General features: G+C 37.4%; 2 protein-coding genes across 3 annotated transcripts in view; one reads left to right on the plus strand and one right to left on the minus strand.

Moving 5' to 3' along the window:
* The window catches only part of INSYN2A (inhibitory synaptic factor 2A), a 75688-nt gene extending 66926 nt beyond the window's left edge, over window positions 1-8762 (plus strand). The window contains exon 4 of the mRNA XM_068951449.1: window positions 7778-8762. Within this exon, the coding sequence (XP_068807550.1) occupies window positions 7778-8069 (292 nt within the window). The 3' untranslated portion in view covers window positions 8070-8762. The remainder of the gene's footprint in view (window positions 1-7777) is intronic.
* Window positions 1-27408, minus strand: part of DOCK1 (dedicator of cytokinesis 1) — a 321007-nt gene that overhangs the window by 230511 nt on the left and 63088 nt on the right. For both annotated transcript variants that reach the window (XM_068951448.1, XM_068951446.1), the window contains exons 20-25: window positions 25976-26065; window positions 25396-25496; window positions 23641-23775; window positions 18847-18955; window positions 6405-6475; window positions 4713-4819 (exon numbers count right to left, since the gene is read on the minus strand). In XM_068951448.1, coding sequence (XP_068807549.1) covers window positions 4713-4819; window positions 6405-6475; window positions 18847-18955; window positions 23641-23775; window positions 25396-25496; window positions 25976-26065 — 613 coding nt within the window. The remainder of the gene's footprint in view (window positions 1-4712; window positions 4820-6404; window positions 6476-18846; window positions 18956-23640; window positions 23776-25395; window positions 25497-25975; window positions 26066-27408) is intronic.

Genomic DNA, 27408 nt, shown 5'->3' on the forward strand with positions numbered 1-27408 from the left:
CTTATAAATATACACTTATATATTAGTTATATAGAGAGATGTAAAATATTATATCTAGCATTCACATATAAGGACATATTGTTAGAGCTGCACATGTGCATACACGCTTGCCCCAATCAGTACATGTAAGGCTCTGCTCAAGTCTTAAGTACCTTGCTGCATCAGGACCTTCGCCACTCAGAGTTCAAAATGCTTTACAACATGCAAAATTTGCATCCCAGTTAGTGCAGATGAACATTGGGGTTTCCAAAGGCACTAGAGAAGTTAAGAGCCCAGTTTCTATACAAAGAAATTCTGGTAATTAATTTTCCTATCACAGAAAGCAGAGAGAGAGAGAGCGAGAAAGAGTCAACTGAACTAATCCAAAGCACAGACTGCAAAACTCCTTATTCAGAATTACACTCTGTCGTGATATTGCCACTCCTGTAACCTATCTGCAAAACACAGGAATCAAAACAAATTGTCCAAGAAAGACACTCTAGAAGAACATGGTAGTCTCCTTCTTGAAACCCTCTCAAAAGGCATGCAGAACGCTTGGATCACCTCTGTGATTCAGTTCTGGAAAGCAGGTTTGTTTTACACTATGGAGAACTCCGACAACCGTGACCAAATGACATTTTTCAATGACCTTCCAAAGAACGTTCTGTCACATAAGAAAGGCAACAAAACTCACACCAATTCAGAACAGTTCTACTGTGATTTTTTTGTATCCTCCATTCACAACAATTGAATATCATCACTTTAGGGATTTTCCTATGCTTGAGAAAAACAAGAGGTAACTTATGCTTTTCCAGAGGAAAACTCATTTTGCTAAAGTCATAATAGATTATTGATGCAAATAAGGAGGGTGAGAAAAGGCAAATCATCTAATATGTACAAAGTGGGCTTTGAATTCAATGAATATAATCATTAAAAATGAGCAGAAACATTTGTCCTTGTATTAGCAGGGACTCAGCTTCCAAACAGGGAACCTTCTCCTCAGTGCTATTTGAATATTTGCTACTTCAAGGCTAGCAACCAGAAAGCATGAAGATCTTCTACAGATTTAATCTATACAGTTGGTCTCTGTAAATAACCACAGGCCTGGAAAAAATACACTCCTGGAAGTCACCTCGCTATTATTCTCCCATCAAATATATATTCATACACACACACACACACACATTCTGTTTAACATTGCTTTGACTGACTAGCTACATACTGATTTATCTTTTTACCTTCTGTACAAGGGCTCGGTTATGAATCATTGCTAGGACAAAAGCAACAAAATAAAAGGACTGTACAGGATTTTCCCTCCAGGACTGAAGAAAGCTTATTAAAAATATGTCTAAGTTCTATAAAGGAGAAAAGTTATTTTGAATTCCAGACAGAAATAAGTTCTCTGCACCGGGTGCACGGCACACAACATAACCAGAAAACAAGTGAACAAATTTTACAACTGTATTTCACAAGATCCTCTTCGAAAGACATACAAACTGCAGTATTATAGTACAGTCCTACCTAAGATCCCAAACTTTCCAGATGTCATAAAGAGCACTCAACTATCAATTACTCAACATACATATATATTTATTTTTGTAATACAAGCACTACATTGACAAACTATCACACCTACCCCTCTCAACAAAAAATCCTTACAGCTTCACAAATTCACATCCTTTGAATTTTAAGTCCTCTGAAAACACCATAAATCCTCCCTGACCTCTGCAGGCACAGAATTGGAGCATTTTTTCCTCCAACAAAAATATACTGATGAAATGCTATTTGATTTTCTGTACATTTCCCAGCTTTCTATCAGTTCCACAATCCTGTAGGATATACCGCTCCTCAGAAAACCTCATTTGTGTAATACTTTACAGAATTAGAAGGCAATATTTTCATATGAATACCCAATCAGTTTAGAATTAGTTCTACTGCCTCTGCTCCTTCTCATTTATTCAGTAAGCTATGTGTTAGTAAGAAGAACTCAGACCCACAGAGCAAGGAAAATCTGAATTTAACAATGGCTGTGGCTATTGGCTTAATTTATTTTCAAGTGAATTTCAGTATTTATGAAAGTTTTCCTGTACAGATCATTCTCTGGCCACAAACAAGGGTTCAGAATTATCAGTGGCAAGAGAAGCCTTTGAGATGTTATTTTATCAACGCAGAAGAATATCTAAGGCCACATATAACCTGGCACAAGGGAGGGCAATGCAGAAGCACGTGTCCTAACGGAAACAGTGCAAGCTCCAGTTTTATGCCATTAATAGCAAACTTGCTCAAGTTTTTAACAACTTTGGAGCATGCTTGCAAGCACTAGCATTTAGGGGTATTTCCTTAACCTTTACTTCACTTCGTTAATTATAACAGATTTTAATTTTAGCTATTTCATTACGAGGGGGACCCTGTGAATTCCTATGAAACACCTTTTAGATCCTGTGCATGCAGGAGCACATACAAACTTTGAAGGGGGATGTGTTTTTGCATATTCTGTTTAACTAATCTTCATCTAACAAAATCAGAACACGGAAATAAATTGCCTCATGCTACTGAGAGTTAACTTTCACAGAATTGTACTATGTGAATACACAATACCAGGGACACAGAGATAGTAATAGGGAACTTCATAGATCTATAGAGGAATAGAGAGGGCTGCACGTACACCTGCAGCACACAACAGGTGAGCTTCCAGGTATAACGTACTTTGAGTTAATATTCTTTAAAAACCAATTTCATGCACCTATGACTAGTTTTAATTTTTTTTAAGGCACAATTTTTGTTTGATCCCTTTACTTAAACTGGAGAAAGATTTTTAATAGATATTTATATATATTTTATATATACACACACAAAATATCTTTTGATAAATCCCAGCCATTAAATCCTTCAAAATCTGTAAGGTGGATAACCCACGAAAAGCAACAAGCAGTATATGGCATTTTTTGCCAAGTAAAATCTAAAACCTGAGCTCTGTCATTCTCTGGCTAGACACCTTGCAACGCTGGGTAAGCGTATCTATCAAAGTCCTACTACTGTCTCCACCAATCACCAAGCTCAAGCTTTGTTAATTTTTCTATACTACTGAATAAAATCTACAGAAGATAAATCAGAATAAAGCTATCTAGAAAGCATCAGTTCCTGTTTGTTTCTTTTTTCACATTAATCGCTTCTTTTTCTAATCATTTCACAGTGCTCATCTCACAAACTGAACTTGTTAAATCTATTATTTTAAATAACAGGTGCATTATGCTGAGGCTGTCAGGTTTCACATTAAATAGTGCCCTTCTGAGACTTTTAAGAAGCTTATAAAGCTCCTTGAAATTACAAGCAGTGGTCATATTACTGAGTCGCTTCATACAGATGGGACAATGAAAGGCTGGACCTTTCTTTGCAGCCCTCTCCAGTGTCTGATCCAGATATTCTCACATAAAATAGCATCCATGTAAGTATTCCTCCATTATTTAAATCTCTGGAGGATTCTCCATTGCTCATAACATGTCATGAAACACATCACCTGTGAACATGAGAATGAGCAATTAGAATGAGAACAGTGAGAAAAAAATAAACTGCGAGTCAAAGTGTTTGGAAAGTGTTTTAAAATATACTCATGAAATGCACCCGTTCTCTCTAAACGAAAAATACCAACCAAATGTGAAGTTTGTTCTTTGAACATCATTCTTTATCTGTACTGGAGTAAAAATAGAAGGACAACTTCCAAAAGAAAGCAAAAGCTACAGGTAGGCCACAATTCCAGGTAGGCCATAGTTTATAAATATCAGATCCATGCAATACCACATCTTCCAGGAATATGGAGTTGAACTGCACCAGGCATGAACAGGCAAAGTCACGTGAAATTAAGGAGCATATGCAGCATAATCTGTGTTGGCCTTGTACTTTTTTGCTAACTGTAAGAAAACAAATGTTAGTAGATCCAGGAGGGAGTTACATAAGTGTGGTTAGTCATTATCTGACCTGGCATGAGACCTGCCCGTACAAAGCCCATTCACCAGGAAACTTTTTCAAATTGGGAAAGTTTGGTATATCAGCACTTTGCATCACATGGCCACAGCATTTTTGATCTGACAGAAGAATCCTTCTATTTTCCTTTATGACTGAAGTATTACCTATTGCTCCCTCATTTCGCTCTTCTGACAGCCCATAAACACTTAGTTTAGGTTACTGCAACCTACAGTCATCCAGGAAAGAATGAAGGGTTTAACCTCCAATTGAGGAATCTATAAGACAACAGCTTGAACTTGTCTTTCACTTGTCCACTAATTTAAAAGGAGAAAAGAGAGCATGAATGCATGGCACGCTAAATGGTTTACACAATTTTACTTCAGATACGAGACAGCTTAGAGGGAAAGAACAATGCTTTGGAAAGAAAGGACATGAAAACTTCCCTTCTCTGTAAAACTTCACTGAGCACAAAAACTGGAATAATAATTTACAAAAAAGCTATACATAGTTTAAAATTAGAACACATGCCAATAACACTAGATGCTTAGGCCCTTTAAATTAAAAATTTCAAGTTTTTGCCTTCATTTCTTTATGATCTATAACCTGCAATAAATGTTAATTAGCATCTCCTCTCTTATTTTAAATCTTCTGGTCCTCCAAATGGAACAACATTAATTGGTTACAACCACCACTACTTTGGCAGCAAGGACAAACCTTCCACTGCCAGAGGCGTGGAGACGGTGACCACAGACAGCTTGGGTTCTGCTTACCATGCTGCGTGAAGAGGTCGCTGTGAACTATTTCTATCAGACAGTACAGCTTCTGAATCGTGAGCCGGCTCACCGGAACGTTCAGGATGAATTCAGTAAAAAGTTTGCTATGTAGGGACAGTGAAAGGGACAATTTAAGTATCTATTAATCTCTCCAAAATATACAAAAAATATCCAATAGCACAGTAGCAGCTAAACAACTGAGTACTTTTAGACAAAAACCTCATTTTTTTTTCCAAATGCAACAGATAGACAACTCAATTCACATTTCTCTGAGCAACACATTTCCTCTCTCTTGTCTTTTCTTCTGCCTCTCCCTTCTATGCCAGTTCTATACAGGTTTTTCTCTGCTTCATTCATGCTTTATCGTCTTAAGTTTCAGTTGTCTGTAATATTGCCCTCTTACTTCAATCATCATACACCCTTCTTACTTCAATCATCATATACCCTTAATGGAAGAATAATAATAATAATGACCATGTAAGACAAGAAATGGAAAAATAATGGAAGTGCTACATCTTGTCACAAGCTTTCACTAACCAAAAAAAAAAAAAAAAGCCACAGAAATGCAAGCATTTTAGGACAACAGGGTCTGAAACTTATCAGTTGAGCTCTTGTATAACAGATTTTATTTTAAAGTGTCTCAATAATTTTCAATCAGGTCCTAAAAGCTTGTTCTTCTATTAAGCCTACACTCAAAAGTGCTATTCAATCTCAATTTTAGTACTATAACCAATAGTTTAAAAAAAAAAAAAAAAAAAAAAAAGAAAAACGTAGTGCTCAGGATAAATCAGGGACAAATCCTGGTACTTGTTGTTTGGTAGTTTTTCCCAGTACTTTTATTATCATATATCAAAATCATGGTTTGGTTCAGCAACTAGGTGCATTCTGAAGTCCCAAAGGAAGCATAAACATACATTTTAAAAAGTTTACAGTACAGAGTACTAGAAGCTAAAATTCCAGCTTCCTGATGCCAGTGTTGCAGTTAAGTTTATATTTACCTACTTTATTTCTAGTCTAATTTGCCCTCCGCCTCATTCTGAGGCATCACAACACAGAAATGGAAATAGACAACCTTTACAAGTTTCTGCAATCAAATTACATAAAAATTCATTGTGTTTTTCCACAGTCCTGTTATGATGCTTTTACATTAAAATAAAAAGTTGAAATATATTTTTACTATTTAAAAATGCTAAAATATTAGTCTTTATTTGTATATCTCTAATTCTTTTCTATTACTCTTTCTATTTACTATTATTAGCGTTTATGTGTTCCTAAGCTACTGAACTGTCTCCAGAAATAGGTTTAATGAACAACAACAGCTAATATTATTTAAAACAAATTCAAAATTCAGAGTGATGCATCAAGTATGTAACTTAGAAGTTCTGTCAGTTACTTGATTAATTCTTGGCATCTCGCTACGTGATGTTACCACTCAAGCTTGCAAAGTTTGTCAAGAAACGTCAGACCTCCATGCTACACATTTTGCTTTAGAAATAGGGTACTTCTGTAGCCCTGCAACCATTTGCAGCAGAAAAGACACGTGATCAAAGTGATACAATATCTCAGGTGATTGTATTTCATTGCGTCAGAGCTTTAAGTCGCCAATATAGTATCAAAATTATATGCTAAAAATTATATGTTAAAATATACAATTTAGACCACAGCAAATATTTCATTAATTCTACTTACCTAAGTTCTTTTGGATCAAATACTAATTTCACATCGTTGACAATCGCTGGCAAGTATTTAAGTGCTGCCCCCTAAAAAGTAAAAAACAAGTAAGATTGAATTTCATACCTCTTTAAAGCCGGCAGAAGGGTTATGAGAACAGAATGACATCATAAGTAGCTCTGGCTAAATTACACACTGGGCCTTCAGCTGAACCACCGTAACTTACCCTTAGCCTAATTTATTTGGGGGATAAGTTGCCTAAGCTTAACACTCAATGGAAATCAATTGGTACACAAGGGTTCATAAGTTACATTCCTCTAATCGCTTTTTCTGTAGAGCCGCAGAAACTCTGTAGAGCTAGAGAAGCTCCCTGCCCTTATCCTCATCAACCACACTACATACAGCTGTGTAGGTTTCATTCTGCCTCCACTACTTAATAACTGTGCATTTCTGTTTTATTTTTGTTTTTCCCTGCAATGAATTCTTAATAACCACTAATGAAACAGCAGTTCTCCCTCATTCCCCTTGAGCTTCCAGCAGTCACTCCACTTCCCAGTATATAATGCAAAGATTCGTAAGATATAAATCTTTACACAGAGAGGCTGAATGTCTTAACTATTCATATTCATGTTAACTGTTTTTGGTTTAGGGTTCTCTCCATTTCTTAGTAACAGTTACCACAGCTATTTCCAAGGCAAAAGTTCTCATTTGCATCATCAATAAAAAAATCTAGTAATTAAAATCGAGTAATTAAAATCACTGTCCAACAATTTAATAGTGAACAATTCTAATGTATTAGAACACATTTTTGGTTAGGGAGCAATAGTAAGTTGATCTGTAATCATATTCAAGCTAAAAACTCTGTCTACACAAACAGTAATTTTGGTCATTTCAAGGTTTTTCCCCCCTTCCATTTGCAAATGCACTGAAATGTCACATTTCATCCTGCTTATGTCCACAGTAAGATATATTTCAGTTTCATGTTAACACCAAAGCTGAGACGATATTCCACCTAAGAACACTATACAGAAGTCTGTCTTTATTTTAATGTTGAAGTCAATAACTTATACACATGCACTATTTTTACTGAGGTTCACCCAGTTCTTGCCTCCACCGTGCGTCAGACCAGAGAAGAGCACGGCAATTCAAGTAACAACCAAAAGAGCCAGACCTATTTCGCTTTGCTTTGCGTTTTATTAATACAGTTGTATTTTAGCCTCAAAAAAGCAGAACGATTCGTTGCCCACGTAAGGTAGCCCTGCTTGTTCAGCGCTTCGCGTTTGCGGTTTCCGCCAGTGAGAGTGGCACGCGCTCACCACCCTTTTAAGTTAGGTCATAAATGAGAAGGAAGACAAGCCCTTATAATTTTCTTTGTCCCCATTACGATCTAGCCTGAAGGCCCTGAGCTCACAAGCGATTATACTCCACGACTCCACGGTCAGAGCGCTGGGAAGAGACAGAACGCCTCCCTTCAGCAACGCAGTTCTCCCGTCGGCTGGAGCAGCCCGGAAACTCAGTCAAGGAACAGTACTGCACAGCAAGACGCTACTACCGGCCTGTGTCCAAACAGCTGCACTTTTCTGCCACAACCCTAATAATTTTAAATCGAATTACACTGTTCTTGAATGTACTAGGTCGATTGTTCGATTACCACCACAAGTGCCATCTCAGTCCAAAAGTTAAGTAAAAAGGGACAAAAATTAGTTAGACTCCACTTTCAATCAAATGTTTTAATTGTCTTTCCAGCTAAAAATACAAGTACCATTAATGATTAATACGTACTATTTTGGAGCAAAGTTCAGGCATATTATACAGTATAATTACTTTAATTAAATCATTTGCATATCTTTAGGTACGATTAGAAGAGGTATCAGTGATATAAAATAAGTAGTTTCATGAATAATGTATGAAGCAGCCATTAATTTACATATTTCTCACAAAAACCACAGATTAAAGTGATTTTGGTGAGATAGTTAAAGATGACATATCCGTGTCCGAAAACATACCCAAAAAGGCAAGGTCAGGCAATTCTTTCCTGTAGACAATCAAGAGCCGTTTACTAAAATCAACTGGCTCTGCAGCGTTAGAGACAACCGCACTGCACCCGTTCACATCCCTCTTCTCTTTTCCGCCTTTTCCTCACGAAACAGTGGCGTTAGCGCATGCCAGGGAGACATCGGGTGTACCAATGGGGGAAGGCAGAGTAAAGGAAGGAGCCCGTTCAAGACAGCAGAAGGCAGAACAGAACAACAACATTTCGTAAGGTAAAACCGCTAGAGCACACGCTTGATTTTGCTCAAATCCATTCTACTGGCTAGAATCGAGCAAATATCCAACGTTTCTCCCAACGTTTGCTCAAATACAAAAACTTTGCCACAGCACTGATAATATTTTGGTGTTAGCTTTCCTAAAAAATAAATAAGTAAATAAATAATAAAATAAAATAAATAACTGATGAGTTCATCTGCAGGAGCACTCATGCACAAAATCGTTTAAGGGAAGGAAAGGTGGGGAAAAATCAGGTTTGAATTCAAAAGCCACCAGGTCTCTGCTTCTACAGAATGACACCTATCACAGAACTTCAAGTAACCAACAGGGACAATTTGCCAATGGCTGCAGACCAGTTTCACAAGAGGGGAAGAAAACAAAAACACAAGAAAACTATCGATAGGTTAGATGCAAATTTCAAAGCATTCCAGCTTTTATTCAGAGTCCATTTAAACCATCAAGCTTGATCATCAAGTGTTTCCACGTATGCTTAAAGGACTACTTACATGCTCAGAAATCAAGCTCATAACTGTAATTATGCAAATAGCCCCATTATGTACACGCTTATGCGTTTTGATGGATGAGGACTCTAATGACCAGTTATAAAATGAAGCCATTGCTGTGTTTTTATTTGCTTATCATTCAAATGCATGTAGCAATAAATGTTTAGTAACACTCACTAAAAAAGAGCTTGTCTTTTATATTTTGAATTAAAGTTTCACACTGGGCTGGCACAATCATCAAAACTAACACTGTAATGACTTAAATGAAGGACTTTCAGGTAAAGCTATTTACAACATTAATTTAGTGCTTGTACTTACCACCAATATCACCTGTTTAAGCTTTGCATTTACAAACAAACCAACGAAGTTTAATATCTTAATTTAAAGAAAATTTTGAAAATATATCTTCCAATTTCTAATCACAACTGACAACTACAAATAAGATGGTATAGTATAAACAGGCTCTGTAGCCACAGGAGTAAATCTGCATCTCTGTAGGTAAGAGGTCTACCAAAATTACTTGTCACTGATGCTAGCTTTTGTACAAGACTAGCTCTCACTACGGTTTTTATTCTGTTACAAGCTGCAGGTGAAAACAGGTCTTTCATTAGCAGTAGTATAATTACAATGCTGGTTATTCCCAGGATATTGGAATATAGATGTGAGGAATATTAAATTCAGAAGAAAAGAAGTGTCCTTGTGTTTTAACGTAAGGTCAGGAACAAACAAACAAACATGTTAACTTATTTCAGTGCTTAAAAAAGAAGGAAAAAAAGGAAATAAAAAAGCAAATTAGATCACTTTCCACTCTCAATTAGCACTGGACTAAGGTTCAAATTCTTCATCTTTGAAAAGAGTGCATGACAATCGAAATAAAAATCTTTACTTCATAATTAGTGATGCCTAAAACATTTACACATACCAAAAATAGCAACAGACAAAATGGAAAAACAAACGCCTTTAGTTCTCTGATTTTTAAGGTTTTTGTAATAATCGCTGAGAGATCACATTAAAAACACATCCAAAATTAGAAATACTAGTCTCTATCATACTTAGGCTATAATCATGCATAGTTTTAAGCTAGGCTGCAATAAGTGTTTTACTTAAAACTATGCTTTTTTTCTGTAATGTAAGTGGGACTTCTCACATTGTGAGAAACAAAAAGTGACAAAACTATCCCTAGTCTAATCAGGTTTAAAAAAAAAAAAAAAATCACTTAAATACTACAAAATACACAAGTAAACTAGGAAGAAGGAAGAATAAAAAGGAGAAAAATAAGACAGGACATGATATGAATAATGAATATATTTTTTTGCTACAGAGTTAAAAATTTTTTCTACATCCTGACAGTCCATGTAACAGTGAGCATTACTGATTTTTTTTTAATTTTTTATTTTTAAACTTTTCTTTCCAGGATGCAGTTCAAGTGTGAATCAAGGTGCTGCTGGATTCAGCACGACTTCGAGTTTGGGTTAGCCTGTTAACTAAGATAAAGTACTTTTTCATATTATATCTCCCCTCTCCATACACACACATAGAGCTACCCTTACATAAAATAAAATGAGCCAGTGTTTCCCCTTTATGATTATCATATTTTTTGTAGAAAGGTGTTACTTCCACAGCCAAAGTACGTACACACGAAAAGAATCATAACTGACACTTCTTATTAAATGAGCCAGCTCACATCACTATCCTACTGAACTGCTCAGTCGAAGAGCGTAGTGCTTCAAGGATGCCATACTGAACTACAAAAAAGAGATAGCTAATTATGCTTAAAAGTTAAAGCTCACTAAGTAAAAATAATAAGGTCCAGAAGAGTCAAAGCTCTGCCTTAAATAGAATAAATTAAGGGTAAGTGACGGTCACAGCTCCCTGCACATCCAATACACAGGAAGAAATTTCTAGGTTTTCTCATTTCACAGAATAGTTGCAACTTATTCCTTAAATTGTCACAACCGCCTCTCTATCTACAGCAGCCATCCTTTGTGACCTGTAAGATCTCCTAACGAAAGGAGAGAGGAGAGACAAGAACAAGAACTGTTGAGACACAACTGTGTATAGATACAGCATGAAGTAAGAGCATGCCTCCCCCCCGCCACCCCGCTCCTTTAAAAAGCGAGAACGCCCAAAATCCCAACTGGAGGAGCTACCTTAACGAACAACTCCTGAGCTTTTCATTTCCAAGTGAAAATAGGCACATATCAGCAGTCTTCCCAGATGAAGATGAGAGTTCAGATATACGCCTACTCTTAGTATCTCTAATCTTTAGGCAAACATAAGCACCTACACCCTAGATTTTGGGATTCATGCTAGGGCCCAGGAAACTAAAAGTAAGATGATGCGCTACTATGTTGTAAGTGCTGGAATCCTGTAATAAATCTGAATCTCTCTTTTCTTCTAACAAAATTTTCTCTGGGACGATTTGTAAGCTTATTCCCCAAACCCAGCTTGCTCCAAGTGCTCCCTAGTTTTATGCTGGGAAAAGTTTTTGAGCTAGAAGATGGTTTCATCTGTTCAAAGGAGAATTACCTTAAGTATCAGGTCACCAACTCGTAAAGCAGCCTAGTCCACCTTGTGAAAAATAACGCAGATGTCTATATGTTTCGTTGCCAGTGTAGCCTAACAGCAAGCCAAGAACTCATCTACACAAGTGCATACATTCAGAAACACATACACACAGTTTACGCAGCATCACAAGGTTAGTACCATTGAAGCATACTTCGGACGCTGTTTGGATAAGTCCATCCTAAATATCTTCTGCCTCAAAGTCGAAAGTTTATGCTGTAATCTATGATTTTGGCAAGAACTGTTTGTAAGCACGTCCCCTTTTTCATTTCTTTGTCATCTCTGGTAGCACTTAGTACATCTGCAGGTCTGTTGACTAAGAAAAATGATACTCTCCTACACAAAAATTTTATTTTATCGCAATTTAACTAACACACTATTGTATTAACACAAAGCTATATTAAAAAGACCAAAATTATGGCACTATATTGCATCACAGCATCCTTCTACCACTCAATAGATGACAAACAAAACAGTCCGCATAAACACTTTGTCATACCAAAGCGCAATGTGAAAACAAGATACAGGTGCCTGGCTAAGTAGCTTAAGATCACTTCTGATATAATTTTGGATAACAGATAAAAAGAATGGGAGTTTTATTAATTTACTTTTATTACACAGTTGAGAATATTGAGCAATCCTTTCATTAACACAAAACGGAAATTACTAGCTACACTAACAAAAACAATCAATGGTAAGTATATGACAACAAAGTAGTAAAGAGCAGAGCAAGAGAGTCTTGCAACAACAGAAAAGTAAGTTCTATCCTTCCTTGGGCTTATACCAACAAGGAACGTCCGAAAAATGGCAATCAAAGGTTCTTTATGGTAGCAGTTAAAAACTGCAATACTAACCGAAGGGTGTAATAAGACTGTTTTGAACAAATCCCGAATAGTTTACTACCTGCTTTGTCTAGCATTTAAGTTCAGCTATTTGTATTACATAACAACAACATTACCCTGCTTAAAAATTTCATTTCCTAGTATCATTCACTTCAAACCACACATCTAACCTTAGAAATAAAAGAAGCCATTGCCAAAAACAGTGTATTCTTATGAAGTCTTTTGTATGATCAAGCAATAAATTTGCTTTACCTGGCTCAGTCTGTGCACGATTTTAATGTTAATTTTCATCTATGTCATTCGACACAAAACATCATCTACATGAGTATTATTCTTGGATGTGATTCTATCAAATTCAAACCCAGCCAAACAAAGCCTAGTCAGCAGCTGGATGAGGCAATTTCCAGGAATGCCTAAACGCTACTTTTGAATCGCCCCAGCCTGCAGTATTCTTTCATTCCAAATCACAACTGAGCCAGCGCCTCTGGCATGAAGTGTAAGACTGCATAAAGTATGATCACAAGCAAAATGGTATTGCATATTTCTAGAGATTATTGTATTCATTACTAGCATATCAGGCTTCCCCAGAGAGTTTCTAAGACACAGGGAAACCTCAGCCCAGGGTAGCATTTTGATACTCATTTAAAATGGTGGTTATGAATATTTCACCTGTTGGAAAAGCCATGCAAGGCTACTGCTGCCTGTTTTATGGGGGGAGATGGTGGGGGGTGGCTGCTTGTTTTTTTTGTTTTGGGTTTTTTTTTTTGGGGGGGGGGGGGGAGGTGGGTCAGTCTAGCCATTTGAGCAGTTTTTAAATGTATTTCAGTACCTTGACTTAGTTACTTTTCTGTGGCCTTAGCAATAAATGCTCTTTATCAGAGGAGAATAAAATATGGTATGGATACTGCAGAATATGCATTTTGGCTTGAAAGTGACAAGGATTATAAGAAACCCACACATACCCAAGTGAATTCTTATGAATGAAATGCTATCTTCTTCTGCCCGGTCCTCTTTGGTCACATTACAGGATAATTTTACACACACACCTACTTTTATCAAGATTATTAAAAGCAATAAGAACTCATTCACCAGTCTTTTTTCAGCCATCCTGAGCGCCAGTACAGAACCATGCATAACAGCAAACACTCTAGCAAACTGCAAGAACCCTGCTGAGAATAGTTCAGCTCCCTCATACAAACACAATTTCAATCAGACAATCCTCATAAATTTGATGCAGCTGGCTCAACTGCCCTTGTTTCAAAGAGATGCAAGAATAAATTACTAGGAAACATTTGCATTTTTATCTAAACTTGAAACATCATGCTAGGCTTCAGCTGAGCTCATGCTTAAACAGTAAAAGGTTAGGGAAATAATTGTCATGCACCAATTAGCAGAAAATAGGAATAAAAGAAATTCAGAAAAGCTCACTACACTTGCAGCTGTTAAAAATACGCATATGCACCAAATGCTGCACACCTTACTGAAGCCTGTCAGTCCGGGGGTGGGCAGGGGGGCCACATACTTGAAAAAACAAACAGTTTAATCTCTCTACGTATCAAGCTACTATGGCAGCCCATTACCATTCATCATGCAAGATGCATTTTAGTTAGAGGAAGACCTAGAACATCTGCCAGCTTAATTCAGTGTTTTACTTTCCCTCTCCAGGTTGGGCAACTGCACACCTTAAAAAGCAAGCTCTGAACTCCGTGTGCACTAACACGGCGTAAAAGGTGGCCTCCAAATTCCTGCCACAGCTGGGGTAAACACTGATGCAAACAAACAATCCTATTTAGGTAACTAACTACACAAACGAAATAAGTTGCTTTAAACATTGCAATTTATATCATGCCAGCTTTTCCAATTCAAGGCTATAGTACTGACTTTTGCTGCCTTTGCAACTTGGTACGAAAATTTATTTTCCTTCTTACAGCTTAATGTTTTCATAGCAACATATTTAAATAGTCCTATAACAGCTATAAAAGACAACAAATCTTTGCCCAAGTTAGGACAAAAATCTTTATTTTTGCAACACATTTGTTGTAAAAATATACAGCTGAGGCATTACAACTCACCTGTAAAATGAACTTCTAATAATGTTTTTAAATTGTTATTATTTTGCAATACCAAAAACTCACAAGATGAAATAGATCTTTATACTCTGGGGGAAAAAAGAAAGCTTTTTCCATGCATATGTTTAGCTAGCAACTACCAGCGTGTATATCAAGCTTTAGTGACCAGTTCTCCTGTCAAAGTGACAACTAACAAATCAGCGAGCAGACCGGGGCCAGCATGGAGTTTATCTCCAGAGGCCCTCTTCCTTGACAAACACCTCCATCAGCGGCAGCTGGAGCTGTGAAGAGCAAACAGCTCACACCAAAACACACATTTCCAGGCCAACTCAAGGCTTCTTAGAGGAGCTTGTGCAAAAGACTCAGCCAGTGCCGTTACCAGCTGCAAGACTGGGCACCAGTCAAGGCATCCTTCTCAGTAATGCAAAGTATGATTTTGCTCCTGTAAAGGATTTTACAGGCATTTTTGGTTTAAGTCTTGAGAAGAAATTTAATCTGTGTAAAGTTAGCCCTACACGTAGTTAACAAAACTGCTAAATGTCACTTCTTTCTTGCCCTCTACAAAATACTCCTGACTTTCAGTATCCTAATTAGGCTGAAATAGAATTGATGTGTGCATATCAACCACCTATCCCCTACCAAGAAATTTAAAATAGCCAAAATCCTAAAAGGGTTATAAATTCAAAGTCTCCTTTTGTGCTCTACAGCCTTAAATCCTTGTACATTATTCAGCCTTCTTTAAACTATTTTTATATGTCCCCAAACCCTTGGGGTGGGGGGGAAGATTTGGAGGAGTGGCAGTTTAAATATTAAGTAATTGAAGAGGTGAGCTACAGTCAGAAACAGTTCATCCACAAGGACATAAGTTTTTGGATACATAAAAAGAAAAAGCAATTCTTGCAAAGAACATAAGACTAGTCATTCATTCTCCCCAGCACAACGTCAGTTTGAATGCCTATTCTCTTAATAGACAGCCTGAAAAAAAAAAAATCTCAGTATAGCCAAACTAAAGAGAACAGTTGAAGATTTCAGAACTTTCTAGTGGTAGTTCCGCTTCATGTCGATAAAATATCGAGACAGATTATAATGCTTGCAAGAAGCAGGTATATTCAAATTTACGAATTAAGCATCTCTCAAGGTGTGAAGCACCTCAGTTTTCTGTGTAGGTCTTCGCAGCTTATCTCTCCAGATAGACTTACTTTGTATACACTTATACAGCTTCCCCAAAACATGTTTGCGGGTGAGGGGGGAACACCCGCACACACAACCTAAAATTGCTACAGTTAGATCTGCAGATCTTCACTGCACAATATGCCTAACAACTTACCTGTTTATCTTCATTAGTTTTCTAGAAAAACCTAACAATGTATCCAGCAGTATAAGTGCCTTCTGTGTCAGATTAATGGTTCATCCAGCCCAACGTTCCGTCTCCAACGCTGGCCCCAGGAGACGCTATTCAGATCAAGCACAGTTGTTTGTGGTCCACACCCTTCTTTGCTCTCCCAGCATCCTTTAGAGGGTGCATCTCTACATGTCCTTTTAGCATATTTACAAACCTGTGGTCTATAAATTTGCCTCATTTGTTTTTGAGCCTGCTGATCCTGTCTCTCTCTATAACCTCCTCTGACAGTAAGCTTTAGGAGTGAAGAACAACTTTCTTCTACCTGTTTCAAACTGACCTCCTACTGGCTTCATAAGTGCACCCTATTTCTTGTGCTGTGGAATTTGGTGAAGAACAGTTCTACAGACTGCTTATCCTCCAGGATGCTGCACCATTCCCTGATCATGGTTCTCTGCACATCTGTAAATACTTCGTGAGATACAGAGACCAGAACAGCACCCAATACTCAAGGTATGGATGCACCACGGCTACATAGGAGCAAAACTGGCAGCCTGTCTTGTTCCCATTATCCTTCCAGTTGACACCCAATGCCCTGTGGCTTTCCTTGCCTGCCACTGCACATTGAACCAACAATCCTGGAGAGGTGTCAGCAACGACTCCAAGGTATCTTTCCTGAACTGCAACTGTCAGCTTCAAGTAGAGCGTCTTATAGGTATTGTTCAACTTATCTTTACTAAGATACATTACCTTACATTCGTCTACCCTGAAGCTCATCTTTTTGCCTACTCAGTTTTATGAGGTCCTTCTGAAGTTCTTCACCACTGCCATGGTATTTAACTTCAAATTCCATGTCTCTGACAAACGTGCTGAACCTGTATCACATCCACTTAATGACACCCTCCCAGAACTCCAACAGGTTTGTCGAGCAAGACTTTTATTTATAGAAGCCACGCTTACTCTTTCTCTCGTTTATCTACTTATTCAAAAATTATATTCTTTATAATAGACTCCAATCATACAGTTCTAGTTACTGAAAGAAATGTAGTGCTTCAGTGGATATCTGAACATAACAAAAGCAATCTCACAAGCTCCAGAAAACTAGTACCAACAATTACATATCCTAAGAGCTAAGTAGAGTCCAAGAGAAGCTGAAAGCAATGAATATGGAATGAAAGGTTGTTGAGCATTCTTAAAAGTGTCCACAAGCACAGCTCTCGGACAACCTCACACAGGGCTACCTCACCTATCTACTACCTAACTACTTCAAGTAGTTAACTGTAGACAGTAGATGTTTGCTGCGCAAGTTTGCAGGGATTCAAACATAAAACAATATGCAGACCAGGAGAGACACTGCAACAGTGTGACATCTCTAGCCTTCGCTAGAAAGTCTTTTTGCTTGCTTCTCAGTTGAATATAACCAAATCTTGTTTTTGGATATTTGATGTAATGGTTTCTTCAAGGCATGAATCTTTTGAAAAAGAAAAACTCGGCTGCATTTACATTCCCAAAGTAGCCCTCAAAAATGGGTCTCAGGAAAATAAATCTTGCATCCAATCCTCATAATCTGAAAAGGTTCTATTTCGAAAACACTGGATATCATACCCCAAGTTACTGACACTGAAGCTGATTTCTATTCAGTACAGTGGTTTGCCAGTGGGATGGTAATATAGCTTTCTTGAAATATGCAATATCCCTATTTTGTTATCAGATGTTACAGTCTCTGTTCTGCCTTTCAAAATAAAACATTCCAGCTCAATAGCTTTATCCCCACTATCTATTTTTGCGGTGAGCTCAGCATGGTGTTACTACCTTAAGAGCTGCATATATTTAGTTACAAAGGATCTTTGTCTTTGACTTAGGTATTTTCTGCTGTATTCTTCCCAGCTTCCTTTAACAGGAAGGTCTTGCACAAGCACAGCACTTAGTCCCAGTCTTTCTTTGCCTCCCAACCGAAGAAATTCCTCTAACACAGAACCACCACACATCTGAGGATTCATAGTGTCAGACTATTCCCAAATTCAACCTGTTTTTAGCCCCTTTCTGATTATCATGTTTCAACTGATTCAGCACAACTGAGTCAAGAGTTAGGTCCTTTAATAAATTCTATTAGGAAACACAGTGACCAAAGAGCTGTTCACTACAGTCTCCACACACTTCCAAACTGGAAAAGGCTTACCAGTTGAACAGGAGACTGGAATAGACACATATGCGGCTACATTGACCTCGGACTGTTCTAGATATAAAATCTAGAACACCTATAACTTAGTGCTTCTGCTTTGCAACACTGACATCCATGTTCATCCTAGGTCAGATACTGCTTTCCCAGTTCTACGAGCCAGTTCTACCAAAAGTCGATATCATATTAAAGGAACAACAGAAAAGGAGAAAAAAAATGCACAGTCTGAATCACGCCTAGTCTTCCACAAGAAACAGGTACTATATCGAAGGTACTGAGCAGCCTAGGATATAAATATAAGTGCCTAAGGATACAATGATCCACACTGTCACCAGCATCTTAAAGATAATGCTTTAGAAGAAGGTTACACTTAATGATAACTTAAAGAAGTTAAATAAGCTAAACTTCATTTGATCCCTAATTAAATGCTCTGTTAACAAACAAGTGAGGTATTTGTACTGATAAGTAAGATTACTTGTATCAAGCACATTCTTTAAACAGCCAAATAGCCTTTATTAGACGCCATAAGTACTAACTATGCCTGAAGTAAGAACATACTCTTGGGCACAAATACAAGCACATGCTTCATCAACCACTTCATTATGGTTTTCCAGTGCAACAAAGATGAAATGTTTTAATCTTGCTGTCACAGGATGCAAAAGGAAAGCCAAGATGGGGACCTCTGAAGTACATACCTTCACTATGACAGTTTGATCAGAGATGCTGCTCATCATCTCATTGATGGACTTAAACAGCTGCAGCAATGATTCCCTGAAGTCTGCTTCTCCTTTGTTTTCATAAAGTCTGAAAAATAATTACATATGTCATAAGCACAAGCTAGCTAAAAACGGTAGCACAAAATCTGTTGTTCAAATGACAGGTGACAATTCTTTATATTACTTTAACAAAAGGAAACCCTAAAATTTCTACAATTGCTTCAATGAACCAAGACTTCCCTTTCACTGAAAGACAAGGAATGGAAAGAGAGTCTGACCTGGGTTTGGCCAGCAGGAATAAGGAGTTCATATTTTAAAGCTTCCTATGTAAAATGCCATATTTGGTATTGCTCTTTAGAGGCCTTCGTGTCACCGCAAATCCCTCAGCGGTGACCCAGTTCCCCATGGCCAAGCAGCAGCAGGCTAGACTCTCTGCAGTCTGTACAAGAGCTGGCACATGCTCAAGAGGAACAAGGTCAAAACACACACCAGTCTGGAGGCCAGAAAGAAGACAGACTAGCTGCCAGCAGTCATTAAAACCCACCAGTGACATACAGTGGATGACCATACCAAACTCTGTGAAAAGAAGAAAAAAAGAGCATCAACCGTTTACTTCCTCAACAAGCCCTCTCCTTCATAGGAAGAGAGGACTAAAGTTACAATGCATTTCACCTCTAATTTGTGGAGAGCTGACACCAACCCAGTCTATGCCTTGTTTAGCCATACAGTCAGTGCAGGTGCCTCCAAAGAACTAACCGACAGCTGATGTTGGCAAGATGGTCCCTGTGCCGTTAGGCAGCACTATCGCAGAGCTGATCTGCCAGCAGGAAACTCCCAGCTTTAGGGGATCTCTGTCAGGTACTTCCAGAGGGATAAAACTGCCCTCTGACTCCTGAGGAACACCAGCCAAAGAAAGATGAAACCAAGCTAAAATACTTGGTCCACGACTTCAGTATGGTATATAAATGAATACTCTTGAAATGCCTTTGAGTATTTTAAATGTAAAAGTTGGAGTAAGTTTAAAATGTTTGGCTATAGAGAGAAAGAAGTAGGGAGAGAATAATTCTCACTACAAATGGAAAGGGAGGGGGAAAGATCACTAGTTTTCCAAGTAATTTCCTTATTTAACTTACTTTTTTCTCCCCCTTTTGGTAATATGCATGACTCACTTGTCTAACAGCTGTCAGAAATATACTTCTTACAGACTATTCAATTTTACTAATTTCTGCATAGTGAAATTAAGCTACGCAGACTCCATATGGCCCAAAAGGAAGGATCAGCGCTTAAAAGAAACACAGGAGAATCTGGCATCCGGGTCAAGGCTAAACAACCGGAATTCCTCCCTGCCTAACTCCACACTTTTCTGTCTAGGCTTTAGCGTCTCAAAAAGCCTTATCCAACAGCTACTGTGGTGCCTAAGCCCTCCTCTCCAACACACTAGCACCTCGCCCTGAGCTCAGCCTTTCACATTTTGCACCATGAGCTATTAAAGCAGCTCTCAACATGGGGTTTTCCTCCGTTTTCTTTTTTCACCTTTTTAATTCCATTTTCTTCTGAGAAACGCAATCAGAAGAGAGTCTTGAATGTGGCAAACAGAAAGAGGCCACTATTCCTAGGCATTTTATATGTACTTCTTACTATATCTTCATATTTGAAAATGATCAAGGTGCATTTAGCGCTCATGATGGATCACCTACTACAGAAGGAAAGGGACGTTTCTTTCAGTTAGTGAGACATGGAGATCAGAACGTTCTTGCTGCTTTACACCGAAACTAACGCATATCATTTTTAGTGCTATGTTCATAACCCTTTGGGAGCCACAGATATTTTAAAAAGCTACTTAACTAGTACACAAGGGAAATAAAGCTACAGAGAAATTATTAAATTGTGTTAGTTTGTTGTGCAAACTTCTGTTCCCCATTTAGGTTAACATCGGGGGCTATGCAGCACAAATTATTTGTTAACTCCCAATTTCAATAACAGATTTCAGTGTTCCCCTGAACAGTTTAGAGGTGAAACCAATACCAATATAAGGAGTAACTAAACTTGACAGTCCAGTAAATCAAGGCTTCGAACACGGACAAAAAGCTTTGCAGTTCAAAAAAGGAAATTCATAATAAAAATAAACAAGTTAGCGACAGATGTGTTTCTACTGCCAGTTATTTAACATTAATGTATTCAGGACACCTGGTAATACACAGAAACACTAGCTATGAGAAAACTAGGATTACACCAAATGACCTTTTTAGCTACTGTCTTCAAAAATTTGAGGCAAAAAAGCAACATAGGCAAGGTAAAAGCAACATAACCACTGGAATCATTTACTGAGTAATCCAAATAACCAAAAGATATTTCTAAAGTTCACTTACAGTATTCTGCCGTTATAAGCCTTGATAAACTGAACACCTAAAACTCCCAGACTAACTAGATTAACTAGGCTTCTACATATTTATCCAGAAATGAAGCTTGCCTAGCACGGTATTTCTAAAGCACTATATACATTCAATCTCCTACTGCATTACTATCCTAGAGTTTAAAATATGTAATTATCCTTTTTTTTTTTTTAATTTCACAAAAGATTGTTTGTTAACTGGTTTTGTAGAACGCTAACAACAAGAATATTTCAGAACACTGCTACACTTTACATTATAATCATTTCAAACAATTACACCCTTTAGGCAGGATTTAAGTCTTACAGAAGGACAAATTGTGGTGTCATTCAACATTCAGCAGCTTCTCTGATTAAAGTCTAGTCATTGAGAATTGTCTTCCCAATGCTAAAGTACTTTGAATTAGTGCTTAGCATGAGGAAATCCAATGGCCAATATTAAAGGGTCATTTTGTCTGCAAATCTAATCTGCAGCAAGAGATAATTATTTTCTTCTCTTTTAAAATGATTTGTAGGACCAGCAATAATATAAGTGACATTCAGTATTTTATGAATCTCACTGCAAGAATATTACAGAAATAAATTACATTCTTTAATTTAGAGAAAGGTTGGTGAAGTTGGTAACTTCAGAGCTCTACATAAATCCCTTGTAATAAGTTTGTTACAGTCTCTAACAGGAAAAGGATTGAATCTAAATTAAGACGAATGCATACTAAACTTGTTTTTAACTTTTTTCATATTTTGTGTACAAAATACAGTACCAACTCCAAATTAACTTAGAATAATTACTTATACTTGACTTTATGGATAGACACTCACTTCAGAAAACACCAAATGAGTCACCGTGTAGTTCACTATGCAGGAAATTGAGCGTGAAGTAAAAAATAACCTACCCAAAGTCCCTCTGCTCCCCCTCCCCAGAGCCTCTTCCACACTGACAGACATAAAAAGAGCTTTCATAAAAACTCAAATGGTTTTCTTATTAAAAATAATAAATATCACCCTTCAGAGAAGGATTTCTGCAGTCCTCCTTTCCACTTTCTCTCCTCCCCTCCAAAACCATGGACAAAAATTTTCTAGTGAGAAGGTACAACCTTGCAAAATAGCATCCGACCTCAGTGTCTTCCTGCTTTGACTGGTGTAGGGGGTCCCAGGAAACTCTGGACATTAGCTACAAAAATACTTTTTTCTTTAAAGAGTAAATATGTCACAGAAGCCATATAAAATACGCCTCTCTTGCCCTCACTATCAGTCTATCTTACTCTCTTCCCTCTTCATGTCTAGGATTGGCAAACCATGGGTTTTCCCTAAGACCCACAAACACTGTTCAAATACAAATGTCACGTAACTCATCCAAAAAAGTTGCCCCTTTATTTTGCTGGAAAACTTTCAATATTTTCAGTCTTCCCAGAATTCTATAGTTTGAGGAAAGCCAGTAGCAAAGCTAGACCTGGATCAGGGACATTTCAGTCGCAGTACCAGACAACACCACATAATTACTAATGAAAGTTTCCCAAAGAATGGCAAGCTTTACTATTCAGAGACCTAACCTACAGAGCTGCAAAATATCATGATTTTAGTACTACTAGACACTTAAGTGCTACTCAAAAGATTTATCTCATTTAGATACACATTTCTTCTATTGACTATGTTACATACAGCTAGTTTCAAGACTAAGGAAGTCTGGCTCTCTCATGAACTAGCATGTTAAGGTGTCTCTTAAACAGTAAAACAGTATCCTCTATTTCCTATGTGACTCCATTATAGCTCATTCCACAGCACGATATGGAACAGGAGTTTAACTTTCATGAGCTTATGGTGGGTGCTACTTACCCATAATTTTGACAGTTTTTACATAAAATTGGCATTCCAAATATATATAATATATATTTAATATATATAAAATAACCCAGGTCATCATTTTGTTCTTGTTATAACAAGCAGCAAACCGCCTGAAACCGCAGCTTTCTCTACATACTAACCTCCCGAAGTGAGTGAAAACTGAAGTCAGGAAGCTATGAGTGAGTAGAAACACTTTGAACTATATCTGAAACCAAATTTGATTACAAAACCCACCAAAAACATAGACTTAACACACCACACAGCTCCCTCTGTACATTTGTAGCATGTGTATAAACCAGTTTGGAAAACCTGGGGACAAGATTTGGAGAGAACTGCTGGAAAACGGATGCTGGACTAAGTACAGTGACTTGCTACACAGTATTATTATATACAAAATCAACATCACCGTGGTCATAATGTGATCTCATCATTATAACCACATTAGCGTAACAACGTCAGAACTACTTCAATACTATCTATCACCAACTAAGGCAGGAATAATACCTCAAATTATTGGAGGTTTCAGCATTCACCATACTTACTGATTGAATAATATCCTGGACCGTACTATGAACTTGAAAATATACTCCAAAGCTTTCATAGCTTTAAAGAGTTGATCAGTGACACCACACTTCTCAGCATTATCCACGTATGTCTTTAAAACTTTAGTGAGTTTTCTGTTTAAAAACAAAAACACATGCAAGTTTTAAGTAGGCTTATAATCAAGAAGTTCAACTTTGACAGTTTTAAAGAAAAGTTACATGCCTAAGCAGTGCCCATCAAGTTACAAAATTATGCAACTCATGAATATTCATTGCTTTTTTGTTTTTGCTTTGAGTACTTGCAACTTGGAAAGTCCCTGGGACACTGTTCTTAACAACAAATAAAAAAGGAAAACCAAACAAAAACACTATCACATCATCCAATTTGAAGACAATACAAGTCTTGATAAGATTTATTTTATGCTGGATATTTAGGGATGTTCGGATTAAAGGGCTATTATAAAGATGCAGAAGTTAATTCTAACAAGGTGTTTTGTGTTTCATTACTTACTTTTCATAATTTTTTTGATTATTATAACATGCAAAATAGGAGTTTCATCTTCAAATAAGGCCTGCCCTTTACATAGCTTTCCCATGGATTTTAGGCTAGATGTTGTGAAGTTTATTTTTCATAATGTATATAACAATAGTTGCAAATTCTCTTACTCTGTATTTTAAAGATTACAACCTTGGAAGTGGTGCCCTTCTAAATAATAATACCACTTCAAATAACTCACTTCCAGCAAGTATAAATCAGTTGTTATAACGCAACTACAAGCACATCTGTTATAAATCATTTTAACCACAGTGTATGTTCCAAAATGCACATTAAAAGTAAATAAGTACAACACTATCTATTACTAACAGAAAATAACGTCGAGTACACAGCTGTCTTGATAGACATGCCATCTTAATGGAAGTTAAAAGTCTACAAATTTCAGAAAATCACTTAGTATATACCCTAAATACAACTTCTCTTTAAGTAAACTTGTCCTAAATAAATTAAAAAAAAAAAAAAAAAGAGGTAAAGGGGGTAGGGATCTCTCATGCCCACAGTCACAAATGGCCAAATCCTCCACCATCCTCTAGCCCACCCCTGCACCTCCCTCCCGATTTCAGGGAGGGAAGGCTGCTTTCAGCACCTGCCAGCAGTAAGGGCCACCTCCGGCATCTGCTGACAAAGCCAGATGCTAGAGGTGTGCTTCAGTCTTCACCCGCTTCGCGTGGAGGTGGCGGCTGCAACTCCGCGAAGTGACTGTAGAATCAAAGTTATGACTAAAAGTCTAGTTGTTTACTATTTTAGTGTCAACACTTCTCAAACATTTTCTGGTCACATAGGAGGGACCACGTAACAGCAAAGTGCAGAGAGGAACCAGCAAACATAATGACCTTCTGTTTTTCTTCGCTGCCTCCTCCCCACCAAACTGCTGGTAGGTATTTTTCAAGTATGATTGATAATTGTTATTTCAAGAATTTTTAATAAGAAAAGAATATTCATAAACCATATCATCACATCAAGACTTTTACCTTGGTATCAATGCAAGGTTTATTATTTCAGAAGATAAAGATATACTGTCCCTAATCTTCCTCAAAAAGATTCCTGCCTCCAAGATATATGGGCAAATTCCTACTTAAACTACACAGCTAAGTAATCAAATAATATTAAGAAGTAATCAAATAATATTAAGGGGGTTGGGGGGAATGCCACATTAGACTCCCATTAAGAGAAAAAAAAAAAGTAGCTTTTAAATTTACGTGTAGGCTAATGTAGCACTGAAATGCTTCTTAATGTAGGTTTCCAAGACAGGATTGAAATGTTGAAATTTTCTGTCAGCAATCAGTCCAATGATAAATACCTGAAAAAATAGCATGATTATTGCATCAACCTCAGAAAATCATTAATTCTGTACATACACCAATTATCATTTTCAGATAAGCTTTAAAAACAGAGGTGGAGATTTTGGCTTTTGGTTATCCTCCCAATATTTTAATATACTCCTTTCCTGTGAAAGCTTTCTGCTCTTAACAGAGATTGTTTGTCCTTAACATATGCACACAGTTTTATGAATGTCCCACATTCAGCTGTTTACGCACTAAAATATACGGACTTGATTGCTTCCATCCTTACTGAGAGGATGACTACGGCATGTATGATCCAAACACCTTTGGATCTCAAGTACAACTGACATTTTAAATATATCAACCACCTTCCATGCATTTTTAAGCTGAATTAATAAAGCAGACCTCATTAGTTATAAATTTCATTCTAGCATTTACACTACATATGGTCATCATTACAGTATCTACAGTTTAGCCCATCCACAGCAAAACTTACCAAAGCATCAAACACTAATGTGTCAAATGTCTCACTCTCTGAGTTCTCCATCATTATGTTAAAAAGTGCATCCAATGTATCTTGAAGAAACTACAAATAAATACTCACGTCATCATATTTTAGAAGAAAAATGAAATTTAAACTTCACACATACCTAGAGACACATTTGTTTTCATTTATACTTTACACGGTACAAATATTTTAGACGTTAGCTGGAAAAAGGAACATGTACATTTTTTCAGTGGATTACTTTTTAGTTGACTGTCTATATACATCACTACCACTCAAAAAAAAAAAAAAAGCCACAACCTCAAGAAAAACACAAGTCAGAAATCACACTTGGTACCTGAACAAAAAGCTTAATTTAGCAAATGAACAAAAATATTTCAAGATTCAGGTTCAACGTACAGTTAACAAGACCATGCAGTTTTTGAGAACTGATGCTTTAGAGCACAGAACAGACAAGCAACTCGGTCTCATGCCAAATAAATCAAGTCATCCTCGGTAGTTTTCAGCTGAACAATAACAAATGCACAGCATGTAGCATTTCATGACTGCATAGAGTCAGATCCACAACTTCAAATAACAGCATCCATGCAGGCACTGGCGGGGAGGGGGGAAGAAAATCGAACACACAACCTTCAGCCCCAGCCCAAAACCTACAGTAGAGGCCTCTATCACTGTAACAGAGAAGACTCTTCACTAGCCAGTTGGCTGGATACCCTGATCTGTGCAACATGAAAGCAAGAGCAGATTAGTGTCAGGGGACCCAAGTTAAACAGAGTGATAAAGGCTGTTTTGTGCATATGTAATTACAGTATTTCTTCCCAGTGACAGCAAGTAGCACATGCACAGACTGGAGAGGCTCATTAATACCATTGATTTTACCAGCCAAGAATTCTGTATCTGGACATTTTCTTCCATCAGATGACACAAAATCAACATGGGCTCCTCCAAGCAGAATGAGGAAGGATCACTGCCACAGTTTGGGTTTGTTTGGGTTTAGGGAGAAGGAGTTCAATGCAGATTGTTCTAGTAAGTTTACTGGTCTCAAATGAAATAAGTGTTTTTGTCTTGCAGACTAGACAAGGTAGGGTTGGGGAGGAATGTCTGAACAAGCATTAGGCAAATGCTTCCAGAGATTACAACCACAAAGAGAAATTACATACATTGCGGGAGTGATGGAAAAACAGCTCCGACTCCCACCTTCCTGCTTGAAAACATTCTGTATACACAAAAAGTCTGCTAAGCCAAATGCGATTATGTGGACTATTTACTAAATTCGGAGTTCAGTCTCACGAATTAACCTTCATTTAGCAGCTCAATAAACATTGTTAAACGCCAAATAGTCCTCAAAACAAGTGAATGTGGAGCCACAGTCCGTGCTACTAATATCTATAGATGAAAAACAGAGATGTCAAAATGCTTGTAGC

This window comes from Struthio camelus, chromosome 7 (assembly GCF_040807025.1).
Source record: "Struthio camelus isolate bStrCam1 chromosome 7, bStrCam1.hap1, whole genome shotgun sequence".
NCBI classification, from domain to species: Eukaryota; Metazoa; Chordata; class Aves; order Struthioniformes; family Struthionidae; genus Struthio; species Struthio camelus.